The sequence below is a fragment of the Numida meleagris genome, chromosome 6, assembly GCF_002078875.1.
Source record: "Numida meleagris isolate 19003 breed g44 Domestic line chromosome 6, NumMel1.0, whole genome shotgun sequence".
Classification (NCBI taxonomy): domain Eukaryota; kingdom Metazoa; phylum Chordata; class Aves; order Galliformes; family Numididae; genus Numida; species Numida meleagris.
This window is the reverse complement of record NC_034414.1, coordinates 35,150,816-35,164,352: the sequence shown is the minus strand read 5'-3', so window position 1 is coordinate 35,164,352 and position 13,537 is coordinate 35,150,816. Positions and strand designations below refer to the sequence as shown.

General features: G+C 38.5%; 1 protein-coding gene across 2 annotated transcripts in view; it reads right to left on the bottom strand.

Moving 5' to 3' along the window:
* The window catches only part of SCFD1 (sec1 family domain containing 1), a 47,500-nt gene that overhangs the window by 6,948 nt on the left and 27,015 nt on the right, over positions 1 to 13,537 (bottom strand). The window contains exons 15-21 of one of the 2 annotated variants that reach the window (XM_021401324.1): positions 12,248 to 12,344; positions 9,170 to 9,240; positions 8,161 to 8,240; positions 7,559 to 7,621; positions 6,595 to 6,670; positions 3,775 to 3,828; positions 2 to 54 (exon numbers count right to left, since the gene is read on the bottom strand). In XM_021401324.1, coding sequence (XP_021256999.1) covers positions 2 to 54; positions 3,775 to 3,828; positions 6,595 to 6,670; positions 7,559 to 7,621; positions 8,161 to 8,240; positions 9,170 to 9,240; positions 12,248 to 12,344 — 494 coding nt within the window. Of the gene's footprint in view, position 1; positions 55 to 3,774; positions 3,829 to 6,594; positions 6,671 to 7,558; positions 7,690 to 8,160; positions 8,241 to 9,169; positions 9,241 to 12,247; positions 12,345 to 13,537 lie in introns of those variants that run through there. The other variant, XR_002440163.1, reaches the window with a different exon arrangement.

Sequence of the window (13,537 nt, the reverse complement as noted above, 5' to 3'; positions counted from 1 at the left end):
CCTGTCACTGCCTCGCAGCATCTTGGGGTCAAAGTATCGGTAGTCATCTGTCTCCTATTCAAAAGAACATTTTTATCTCAAAAGGTAAGAATTTTGGCTCATAAATTTCTCCATTTGTTCCATCAAATAGCAATCAATCAAACCGCTGTGATTTCTGAATTTAGCAGATGCATCATTCAAAATTAATTGGGGTGTGCACACTGTATTTGTATGTAACTGAGCCAGTGAAGAATAAACACAGAGAGAGAAACTGTTTCTGATTCAGCTACAATTGACTATTACACAATTTCCAAAACATACTTTGGTTGGTTGCGTAATAAATCCCAACAGAAGGGCAACATGTAGAAAGAAAGATTAAGCTGTCACCAGCTTTAGAGGAACATCAGGCGGTTAGTTATGGCTGACTTATAAATGCTAACGTTTTCCAGGTTACAGAGATCTGCTAGTGATTTAATACCATAAACCAAAACACTTCTAAGGCAATGAATGCTAAATACAAGATAGATCAAAATCTGCTACTGTTACGAAACTTACCCTTTTCATTTCATGATTTATGACTGCTATTAAACCAAAATTAAGCTTGTGAGGAAGAAATGAGTTCCACAAGAATTTGAAAAGTTTGACTGTCTAAACTATATATATATTTTTTTGTGCAAAACATTGAGGCACTTCCAATATTTTTACTGGCAGCAAGCAGGGTTTTTACCAAGTCTTACCGATGGAAAAACAAAGCTTCTTAATAACCGCTTCTGACAACTGCTTGGCTTTAGTCTCTTTCTATGCTACGGTTTCATCCAGATATTTTACTTTTTGGATAAAGTGTATATGAGACTGAACTGGATTTCATCTGGTGCTTACAAGAAAGATCTCCACGTTCTGAGGATTCTGCGTAACAAATAATTTTCTAGTAGTAGACAAATTAGCTGGGGCATTTACTAGTGCACACAAAGCTTAACTGTACATAATGTCAAATGGTATTTTCTATGTTTAACTACACCATGTATACTAAATATTATATATCTTATCCTCACTTGCGCCTTATTAAAGAATTTATGTAATTGTAGAGGTCCTTAATATTTCAAAATAAGTCAGTGTGATATTATATCTAAATTAAATAAGTACTCTCCCCTGGAAATTTCAGCTGCATTTGCAAGGTCTACCCCCTTCACGATCTCAGAGCCTGGTTTGTAAAGGTGGTACAGCAATTCTAAACAATGAGAGAGCTAGAAACACACGGAAAGCACTAAACAAGACTGAGAGGTAGTTTAGAACACTTTAGCAGGTACTTTAACTCTGATAATTAGAATGAATTATGGACTAATGACTGAAATAAAATCAGAGTTAAACAACTATATTAAAAACATTTTCTCATTATGACTTCTGAGTACTTTTCCTGTGGGCATAAAATTATATAAATACTAAACTGACACAGGAAAAGCGGCTAACAAATAATAATGCGCTGTATTTATTTTCCTTCTTGAACTAACTTACTCCAAGAGTTGCTTCTGTTTTCCTATGTGTTAGGACTCCTTAAAGGCTTGCCCGGTCTCTTATGACTTGCAAAGTAGGACTCCCTGTTTTGGATCAGGAATTCTTGTATCTGACATGGCAGTGAAACATGAAGTCACTGACAGATAGATTGAAACAATCTCTCTCTTTTCAAGTGAGAAGATCAATGTTTTCTCAAAGTTAGCTGTAGCAGAAATGCTAAGTCGTGGCTTGAAGCAGCGATTGAGCACCTGGTGGGAAAGCACCTGGTGAACTAATCCAGGGGAGCTCAGGTGTAGGCAATGCACCTGAGTGACCAGACGGGTACCTCCTTCTGGTCCTTCCCAGACCTCATTTAAGGGTTGGCAGGGGAGACAAAGGTATCTTGCTGGAGATTCCTGTGTAGCTGACACCTTCTAAAGGTAAGTAGCTTCTTTCCTTTGTTTCTGTGGCCACAGCTGCTGCATTTGAGCAAGTCCTCACTTGCTGCAGCCTAGGACCTTGCTGCTCTGCTGTCATTACTGTGCTTTCCATTGTGTTACATTAGCAAAGTGATGTTGACTGCCTTCTCTGACTGCCATGTGACAGTATCATGTCAGCAAAAAGAGAACATATGAATTGTAAACTTCTCCAAGTAAGTTCCTAAACTTGTAGCTTGAGGAAGCTCGTCTTTATTTTTAAATTTTGTTTAAGTTTTCACCTACTTCTAGGTTACCAGTTTTCAATATCTGATTTCCATTTTAAGTAAGTGTTCTCAGTGACCTCTACTGGTTGACCAGATACATTAACCCTGTACATCTTTTTTCAAGACTTAGAAACAGGGACAACGATCTACTCTGCTGCTGAAAATTTAACGTTAGTTTCTTGGCTTGCTAAGAGAAAGCAAGTTTTCCACCTAACAATCATGACTCACTACCTATAAATAATTTTTAAAAAGCTACTTGCATATTGGTTATTTAGCTGTGCTTCTATTATTTGCCTGCCTTTACATATTGTTAATATCTGAGTCTGGAAGTAGACTATTTTAAATGTACTGAGTTTTGCTACTTTCCAGGCACGCCTACCTATGTTTCTGTCATAACCACGGCAGTGCAGAGTGGAGCCCACCATGAAACCTGTTGGCCATGCATAGCTCAGAAGAGCTGACAAGTGAATTGCTAACTCATACAGGCATACTCTATTAAAGATGGATTGCTGGATACACATCACTGACCAGCTCTGAAGAGCCAAACAATGCAAAAAATTCAGCTAGAATTACAAAAATCCATGTGTTCTTTGTACTACTTTACACATTTGTTAAGGAAAATAGTGCAAAAATGAGTTTTTTGTTACCAAACCAAAATGTTGCTCATAAGATGAATTCAACAGGATTTACCATAGTTCTAAGTACACTGCTCAACTAATGTGAGATATTACTGTTTTTACGTCTCTTGTGTGATTACGATGTCACTGAAAATGACTGTCAGGTGATCTTACAGAACAATTTTAATGGCTATTTCTCATCTTACTTTTCTGAAAGCCATTTTAAAAGGTTAATACGTCTGCCACATCATATTACTATTTGATATATAGAATGGTCATATCTACCATCAATGGCTCATTGATGGAATTAAAATCTTTCAGTCAAAGCTTTTTTTTTTTTTTTTACTATATATTTACTATTTTTAGCTGTAAATTCTAACACTTGTCTTGAGCGTGCACAATCAAAGCTTTGTAAACTTAGGCAAGTCTAATTAAGTTTTTCACAAGGAGAAGAGAGGACTTGTCTGACAAAGCCAACCAACCAACCAACCAGGTTGCAAATGAAGGACTGCTAAAATATTTTTCTCCAAACAGCAAAGCTTCAAAGATGCAGGAAGAAAAACTTTCTGTACTAAACCTGTTCATGTCTACTTAATTTTTGATACTGTGCTCGTAAAAAAATCACTTTGATTCAAGAACAATTTCAGACCATTGTTTAAACTTTTGGAAATTCAGGAGCAACAAAAAGACAGTACAATAAAAAAGTAATGGAAGCTCAGACTAGGCCTCCCCCCCCCTCTCTCCCCCCCCCCAAAAAAAAACAGTCTCAGCCACCATCAAATGTCATGACTTAGAAACATTTTCATAACTATTCCATACAATTTGTTTAGCATAAAAGTAGTATCTAGTAGTGAAATAAAGCACTGCATTATCATGAACAAAGAACAGGTAATGGTATATTACCATAACACAGCCTAAAGATTTCATTTGGCAAGTTCTCTCTTTGACTATTATCTCTTCTCATGTGAAAGCAGTTATACTCACTGGGTTTGACTTCATCTCCATAAGGTTGTCCAATATACGCGTGACTGGTAGATTCTATGAAACAAAACATGAAAGTAATGGAATACTAAAGTGCTTACTAAGGCTTATTCATAGGATAATCAGTAGAACATTTGAAATACTAAAAGTGTTTTGCTCTTATGTTTTGAAGAAGCTGAACACTACCATCACCTGAATTGCCTTCTGTATAGAACAGTTAGTTGTTGTCTATTTTGGTGTTGTAATTTTTTAAAGTAATTAGCTTTGTATTTGTTCTTTGAGAAGTAAAGTGCTTCTTCAGTGGCCAGCACTCAACACGAGACACCTTTCACCCCAGCTTCATTTCAGAATTCTGGAAATTCAAACATGGAAGTGTGATGTTGCAAAGCTGTATATGCATTGCCACTTCAGAACTTTCCAACACTAGAGAAACAAGAATCACAGAATTGTAGGGACTGGAAGGGACATCTAGAGATCACTGAGTCCAACCCCCCTGCCAAGGCAGGCCCTCTACAGCAGGCTGCAGATAGGCATCCAGGCAGGTCTTGAACATCTCCAGAGAAGGAGCCCTCACAACCTCCCTGGGCAGCCTGTTCCAGTACACCCTTACTGTGAAGAAGTTCTTACGCGCATTTGTGTGGAACTTCCTATGCTTCAGTTTGCATCTGTTTCCCCTTGTCCTATCGCCATGTGCCGCTGAAAAGAGTCTGGCCTCGGCCCTTTGCCTTCTGCACCTTAGATATGTATGGACATATAAACATCCCTTCTGAATCGTCTTTTCTCAAGGTCGCTTCTCACTTTTGCGCATTCCAAGAGCCTCAGATTACAAATTCTGTACCCTTAGGCTACGCTCTACAATGGTAACTTGTTCCAATGTGAATTTAGTAACAGTCAATTTACAGCATTTCTGGTGCTTACTGGGAAAGGAACTCAAGGAGTTTTAAAAGTCTCATGGTGCTAATGGCCTGTACAATGTACTGATAGTGTCACTTATGGACATAATAAAGGCAAAGGACTTGAGGATGCACCTGTTAGAAATTACAGTACTTAGCTAACTGTACTGTTAACTCTTGTATTAAATTATTTTGCTCTGAATTCCACACACATTATTTGTAAACTGAAGTTCCCCGGGAACTAGTAACACTGGCAGATCATAGAATGGTTTGGGTTGGAAGGGACGTTTAAGATCATCTAGTTCCAACCCTCCTGCTATAGGTAGGGACACCTCACACCAGACCAGGTTGCTCAAAGATCCATCCAGCCTGGCCTTGAATGCCTCCAGGAAGGGGGGCAACCACAATGTAAGATGTAATAGCAGATAGTGCAGACGCAACAAATGGCCAAAGATTCGTGTAATGAACAGTGCTTTCTATAAGCCAAACTAGCCCTCTGTTCAGCCAAGAAAAGAGTTTCACATCCAGAGGTGTTTTCTAGCGGCCAATACAAATACCAAGCCAGACCAGGAAACTCAACAACTCCACTTGCCTAGAACACATTAAGAAAAGATTTAACTTATTATAATGCAAAATAATATCCTGGAATCACATTGGCAAACGTTATTTTTGCTGCTACTTCTAATTCAGTTTCAATAGCAACATAATACTTCCAAATCTTAGAAAAGTTTCTTTGTCCAATTTTAGTAGATGAATGAGTACCATAAGAAGTGCAATATTCTGCTTCAGTCCTTTTTTTACAACGAGAAAGCCTTCATGGAAACATTTTTCTTCCCCTTTAGTAAACATATCTGAAGTAGAGAAGAAGTGGAGTCTCAGTATGTTAGACTTTTGTCAGCTGGAGGTCTCTAGGACACTACTTCATAATTACACGAGTAAAGCTCTTTTCATTATATAGACTAGATGATCTTAGAATCACAGAATCATTAAGATTGGAGAAGACCTAACTGTCCACCAACCACCAACACTACTCACTGAACCACGTCCCTGTGTACTACATCTACCCTTTCCTTAAACACCTTTAGGGATGGTGACTCCACCACCTCCCTGGGCAGCCCATTCCAGCACTTGACCACTCTTCTGGAGGATAATTTCTTCCTAATATCCAACCTGAACCTCCCCTGGAGCAACATGGGGACATTCCCTCTAGTCCTACTGCTATTACCCAGGAGAAGAGGCCAACCCCCACCTTGCCACAACCTCCTTTCAGGCAGTTGTAGACAGCAATAAGGTCTCCCCTGAACCTCCTCCAGACTAAACAATCCCAGTTCTTCCAGTTGCTCCTCAAAAAAAAAAAAAAAAAAAAGTACTCAATTCAAGTCCTGCCTCTACTCTGAAACTTCCGATAAGAACTCACCCCATAGAGGGCAACAAAACTAATTTTGCTTTGCATTATGAATTATTGATCTGCATAATAAACATAGGTCATGCTGAAAATGGTGTCTCCTATTTATTTCCACGGAAACTACAACAGATACAAAGAGCACAGTAACTCTATTAACAGAGGAAATTCTCACTACAAAGCATTGTTTTCAACATAGTCAACATTAGCTCTGCATTTTTGTTAGCCCTGAAAAAGAGCCTGCATACCAGGCTTGTAAGAAATCCAGTGGAGGTGACCCGCTGTTGCTCTGCTGAAACTGACCACTCACAGCCTCACTGTGCTCACATCCACTGTTTGGTCTCCATAAACATTCAGCAAACATCACTGGGTGCCATTTTTTCCAATATCTTTCTCTGACACTGTGGGCCACCATAACAAAATAGGAAAACAACTTTTGTTACCTCTGTCATATTATGAGGCCTGCTCTGAAAGGAATGCCTTCTAAGTGTTCACAACTGCTTGACAACGCTTCGTCTGTAAACTTACTTGTTGCTTCAGTACCAAGTTCTTCACACCTTCCATCACAAACTGTGATCCTGTGTTCATAACGCGTGAAAACAGACTGAAAATCAAAATAACAATGCAAATGAAAAAGAGACAATGTTACATATAATCTTTAAGCTGAAAATTAATATCCAATTCTTATTAAAGCCAATGCAACTGAGGTACTCATTCAATTTTCATGAAGCAAGCTATTTTTCAAACCACATGGCAACCAAGTGTATGGGAATACAGCTATAATTTAGCAGTTAGATTCTCAGCTATCAATAGGAACCCTCGTGTTCTACTCTCTGATCCACTTAACAGTTAAAGCCTTCAGTAGTGCAAGAATGCTTTTTTTGGTGTGATTTTCCCATGTCAGCATCAGAATTCTCTCTAACTGTACTGTAACAGTCTCCTTATGGCAGTAACAGCACACATCTGAACACACAGCTGGTAACGAGGATTCTCTATGGGTTATGTACAGCCATTACCTTCTCATTTGGTGTCTTAAAATAAATAACTACACTCTCTCCAGGAGATCCTAAGAAAAATAAGTAAGTGCATTCTTGCTTCCCAGACAGTCTCCTAGCCCTAGAGATGATCCATTTCAAATGCACAGGGCTATTCCTGTTTTCTGCCATGGATTAAATAAGGCTGAGCATGCTGGCTGTCTTAGTTCCATGCTGAATTCTCCTCCTATGAAAGGTACCTCCTCCTACAGGTACAGGAATCACTATATTAAGTTACTTTCTGGATCTAGCTACTTCTTTTTTCTTTATGCAAGTCCTGTGCACTGTTAATGGGAGATAAGTGCTTCTAATTTTGCCTATATATATATATATATATATTTTTCCATATAGTGCCCATACGTAGCCCAGAATAAACCATTTCCCTAATTACACTTTCAGTACTGCTAAAATAAACCAGAAGAACCCAAAGGTTTACCGACAATTAATCAAAAGCATACCCCAAAGGTTTAGGCGTAGAGTTTCCATAGCTGGTTGGAGCTGAAGCCATCTTAGTGAAAGCCCTATGAAAGCAGGGGTAGAAATCAAATGCTTCATCTCATGGCACATCCTGCTGCAGAGCGTCCCACTCCGGTCATATGAAAGTGAAAATACTTATGCTTCTCAAACTGTTTCTGGAAGTAACTATTTCTCATATGCATCCCTCTCGTCTAGATCTACAATGATTAAGGAACTGAAAGGAATTAGATTTTATATTTAATAGGAATTTATTTTTATAAGATGTACAGTAACTGATAGGCAGCACGGCCCTTTGGCACGTACCACAGAATCTGGAGGCTGAGCTAACCTGACTTTTCACCAAATTCATAAATTTTTTCTGTCTTGGATAATTAAGGACACTGATATGCATCACCCTGAATAGCGTTCTGGCATTATTAGAGTTCCATTGTAAAGTAAGATTCTGCACGTATTACCATAACAGAGATAGCAAAGATTATGCCAGAATAAATGATTACAGATAATTTACACTGTATGATACCCACTGAATTCTGTAAAATTACCCAATTACAGCCTCACATAAGAAAAAAAGGAAATTACTCACTTCCATTGCTTTATGTAGCTCAGAGGAGCAAGATTACAACCTGCATCCATCAATGCTTTTTTATACTGGTCCAAATCAATCTGAAATTATGAAGTGGAGAATTGCAACGGCTTTAAGCTACTCTTAACTCTCTCCATGTGGAATACAAGATTACATTAACTTCACCTATACTATAACTTTGCTTATTTAATATTCAGATAAAAAGCAATTATTAACCCCATCCTCTCCCAATTACAAAAGTACAACTTAGCTGTAAGTGCACAGGATTTAATTCCACAAATACAGTTAAGTTTAATGAAAGCTACTTGCAGCAAATGCATTTTAAGGAAACAGTGTGCAGTATCTGCTCCTTTAAGAAACCCGACCGCATCATGATTTCTGTAAAGTGTCATGACAGCAGCTAGTGAAAATGAAGAGCATCTCTGCCCAACCCAACCTAATTTCTTCTACTAGTTTGAGTCAGTGTAATATTTCGTCACGGAATGTCTCCATGCTGTCTATATTAATTATATATTACCCCATATTTCTACAGTATAATAAAAAACTTCCTTGAAATTAATCATCATAAGCTCTAAAGAACTGTTAAGAAATTGGCTCCTGAATTGCTCTGATAACAGCATTTCTACATTATGCATCCACTAGTCAACTGACCAAATTATTTTTGAATGTACAAGGATAGAGTGAAAAGTGTCATGTAAACTTTGTTTTTTTTAATAAATCTACTTATAATGGAAAGCATGCCAAGGTGAGTTTTGTAGTAACTCTGAACCGAATGTTTCAAAAGATAATCTTCCTTCTTAATAGCCATGCATATCCTTCACAGTAGTAGCTACATAAATTCTGTGGCATAATCAAGGAATCTGTTCATCCAGCATAACGGTTTTTTTTTTATTACCTGAGCATGTCATACTTCTCTTCCTAGAGAAGCAGAAATACCTACTTAATGCTGATAAAATACAGAAAAGCCTACTTGGTAAAATGTGGTGTCATAAGCTGTAAAGAATGGTACCTCGGAAGGTGCCTGAGATGAGCTGATGTAATAGATAAGAAATAGTCGCATTTTGTCTTCTGGAGTTCCTGCTGCAGTGAAACACAGAAAGAAAACCGTAACTATGCAACGTTAATTGCCCTTCAATGTACACATGTAATAATTCATATATAATTCAGACCTTTTGTTCTGGTAGTGGTTATCTCTCCTCATGGCTTTGTTCAATATACACAGCAGTAAAAGACATTCAGCAATTTTATTATTAGTAACCTCACTGTTTCTGAAGGAGTTACACTTGCCAGATTTGCATGTAGCAAATCTCTCAAATGTACCTCCAACGCTTTGGAGGTACAGGTAACAAAGTAAATTATCTACTGGCATTACATCTAACTTTAGGAGGGAACTGCAAGCATTTAACAGGCAGTAGAACTGTGAAAGAGACTGAAGAAAAGCATGGAAGTAAAAGCCACAGCACTTTTTTTTTCCAGGTCTACTATTAGTTTACGCTGCTCTATAGAGTTGGCTGTACTGAAACAGCTGAGGGCTTTGAAAAAGTGCTTATGTTTGAACCTTTGGTATGGAAAAGGCACTGAACTTCCAAGTTGTCTTTGGGATAGACTTCACCTCCTGAATTATTAGCGCACCATCTCCTTGGAGAAAAACATCACAACAAATGCTTGGGAGGCATTATCAATGGGAATCAAAATTCATCTCTGCCAGATCAAACTGATGATCTGAGCATCCTTGTGTTCCTTAGACTATAACCAACTGTATCAGACTTCAAACAGCATCTACTTTTTTTTTTTTTTTCTAGGAGAGAATCACAAATAATAGAGAACAATTCTCAATACAAACATTTCAAATTTGTAATCCAACACTTCATTAGAAAAGCTTTCTGCCTTTAGATGCAGCTCAATATCTAAAAAAAAATAAAAAAAAATACATTGTTCCATAACCCATGGGGGAAGAAAAAAATGTGTTTTTTTTTTTCCAGCTATGGAATATAGATCATGACAGCAGGAGATCACCTAATCTAATACGCAGCCTTTGTTTGTAAACGAGCACATATTTAGTCTGGCAGAAGCCAATCTCTTAGTAAGCACTGTCATAATGAACATTTATGACTTGATTTGATTGTTTCCAAAACGTAAGTTTTAATAACCTTCAACAAATGCCAGTAAGCCATAAGACCAAAAACTGAAAAAAACTTTGTATCACAGGAACCAAAATACACCTTTCATGGTAGACATCCCTTTGGAGCCAACTTGGGTAAAAATGCACTCTACACATCCTAAAGAGACACTGCAAGAGAACTCAGTCTCTGTAACTGACTCAGACACTTGGTTTCCAACTTGCCAGTTTCTAGCTTATGGCTATACCTGCTGGAACATGATAGCATTTCCCTCAGTGAGCATATTTACCATGCCTGCAAAACTCCTGGGAGGTTTGTGCTCACAAAAGTGTCTTGCTTAGACATGAGCAGGTGATATTTTCTCCTACCAAAAAAATAAGTACACTGAAAATAAATGCTTAGATTATATCATGTACGCTTACCTAAATCTTAGAAAACACTTTTTTTTTTTCCTGGCAAAAGTACTTGAAGTACAGTGCTGGTATAAAACAGAGCTGTGATAATCAGTTGCAAGACCCAGCCAGGCTGCCAGTAAAGTGTTTCCTTTTTTTTTTTCCTCAGCTGTGGTCTGTGACAGCCTCGGAGGAGGACAGGGATGATAAGTGTTCTGTAGGAAACTTAACCTGACAGACCTGAAATAGAACAACTTTATTTTCAACTCAAAAACCAGTGGGAAGCCTTCAGGGCTACTGCTTCACTAACGGAGTAAAGCAAAATCAGTAACTCTGGTTTTAGCACCACTCCAGGATATTGCAATATCTGCTGAACTGGGAGACAGCTAATTGCCATGAGTGATAGATTACTAAAAGACAGCAAAAATGGGAGGACAAAGCAGGTCAGTAAGCTGCTGTGAAGAGCTCTGCAGGTATTACTGCCCACAAGGCAAGCATCCCACAGATCATACAAGTATTCAACACTGAGCATGCTGAACGACTTGATGCATTAGTCCTTCAAAGTAAGTGTTCCCTGTTGGTATCTAACAGCAAATCACACAATTGGAAGCTAACTTTGCAAGACAGCATACACTGAAAAAACTACAGTACTTTAAATTTAAATCCTTTTGTCTTATATCTAAGCAAAATGTATGAAATGCTAATTAGTTACTATGAACAACCAAATACTTAGTTCATGAAAGAAAACTCTAGCTTGGATGTCTAATCGTTTTCTCGTGTACACCCAGGATATTTGTTGCTAAAAGGTTCCAATGACAGTTATGTCAGGCCACTGTCTCTTCCACGGCACCGCGAAAAGCCGAGAACCCATTCTGGTCTCAGCCTTTTACAGAAAAGCTCCCAGCGACTCCTGCTGACTGAGAACCCAAGTAACATCCAGTGTGTAAAGCTTTAATATGCAGTAACTAGATACAAACCAGCTGGGAAGCTCTGTTGCTCAGTGCTGGTAACAGATCTGCCACAGCTGTGTGAAGGCACATCAAACCCCCATGTGTCTGTCAGCCAGCTGGCCAGTTTACAGCTTGATTCCCTTTTCTCCACCATCTCCCACCCATCTTTACTCCCCCCTCCCCCCAGAGCTACCTGCACTACTACCCGTTGAGCTAAGCAAATCCAGTGAAATGCCCAGTTCCATTCTGGCTTTATGACGTCTGCGTTACAAACTATGCTGTGGGGCTCTAAAGAACCAGTGCTGTTCAGAACACACAGTTCCACACTGTATTAGTAAATACTTGAGAAGCAAAAAAAAGTTAAAATCTTATGGCCTTCAGAAACAAGGAATTAGAAATGGATTTTTGTGGAGCTGCAAAAGTCACCAATTTTTTATATATATATTACTCAGCCTAATAATAAACTCTCTAGACTACTACTGGATTCAGTGAGAAACTGTTTCCTTCCTGTTCCAAAGCTGCGCAGCTTGCAACACACATATGCTCTTTACTGTCCATAAAGTTATAGCACATTTATTGCATCTCTAAAGCACATTGACACCAAGTTCAGATTTCAAGTACTCACCATCTGGGTCAGAAATCATGTCCAGGAGAGATTTATCCAGAGTGGATTTGCTCATTATTTTTTCCTCATATTCAAAATACACATCCAGCTTTCTAGTCTGTGTATGAACAAGTGTTAGAATTTATTAGCTCTAAATAATTCTTCATACTGTGACAAATACTTCTTTCCTCTTCAAAAGGTTTTACTTATTACGACTGTTTTAAAAAGCACGTTTTAAAATAAAATGTCAGGAAAAAATAACTAATGCTTGCTGTTACCAACCTCAGAAAACTGACACGTATAATTCTCACAGTAGAAGTGAAAATGCAAGTTAACCAAGGGAGATCTGATGTGCAAATATTACACTGGAAGAGGAGCTTTGTTTTCAACTCTGCTTTTGCTGCAGCTGCAAACTTCATGCCATCACACATAGTGTCAAATTTATCCTGAACATGAAGGCTCTCAGTCAACAAGACAATTACTCAATGCAGACAAACACAGAAAATTCCCGAATCCATTAAAGCATCATCCCAGAGAAGACTGGGAGGTTCCTTTCAAATCTGAAGGGTTGTTAGTGTGAATGAGGTATTTCAGTGGAGATTAAACACTTCATCATTAGGTGCTCTGGCTAACACTGGAAAAGAAGACTCTCATTATACAGTGCCTCATTGTAACAGATTTGTAGAGCTACCACATGCAGACCAAACCGTGAAAGTCCTTTTTTATGGAAGACGCCATGACTACTGTGTGAAACTAATAAGGCAAAAGCTCTGTGGAAGACATCACATGGCCATGCAGCTAGTGACAGCACTAGAGTGCATCTGCACAGGCAGCCAAGCTTTGCATATCTGATCTTGAAGTTTTAATGTGAACACAGAAGAATGCATTCAAACACTGATTTAGAAACCTCACATTAAATTTAACATTAAAGTTAAATATTAAAACGTAGCATTACAACAAATGACACAGTGGCTCAGCTTGCAAATCCTTGAGGTCTGGCAACCAACTAAATCCTGTTGAACACATTTAGCAATGCAGCAACTCCAAAAGGAGACTGGTAGAGTGATCTCCATCTCACTGCCTTGGAAGTATTTCATCTCCACATCGTGCTCACTGGGAGGACTGAAATGGTATTAGCAGAGCAAGGCATGAGTCACCACAGTTTTTCCCAGCTTAACAGATTCAGAACATTTTGCCCAATGCTTCCAAGGCATGAAAAATTGCTACGGTGCCTTTTAACCTAGTGCAGCAGTTGTTCTAATGACAACAACCGAAAAACACTGCAAGTCTCAACTTGCTTTTGAATCCTAA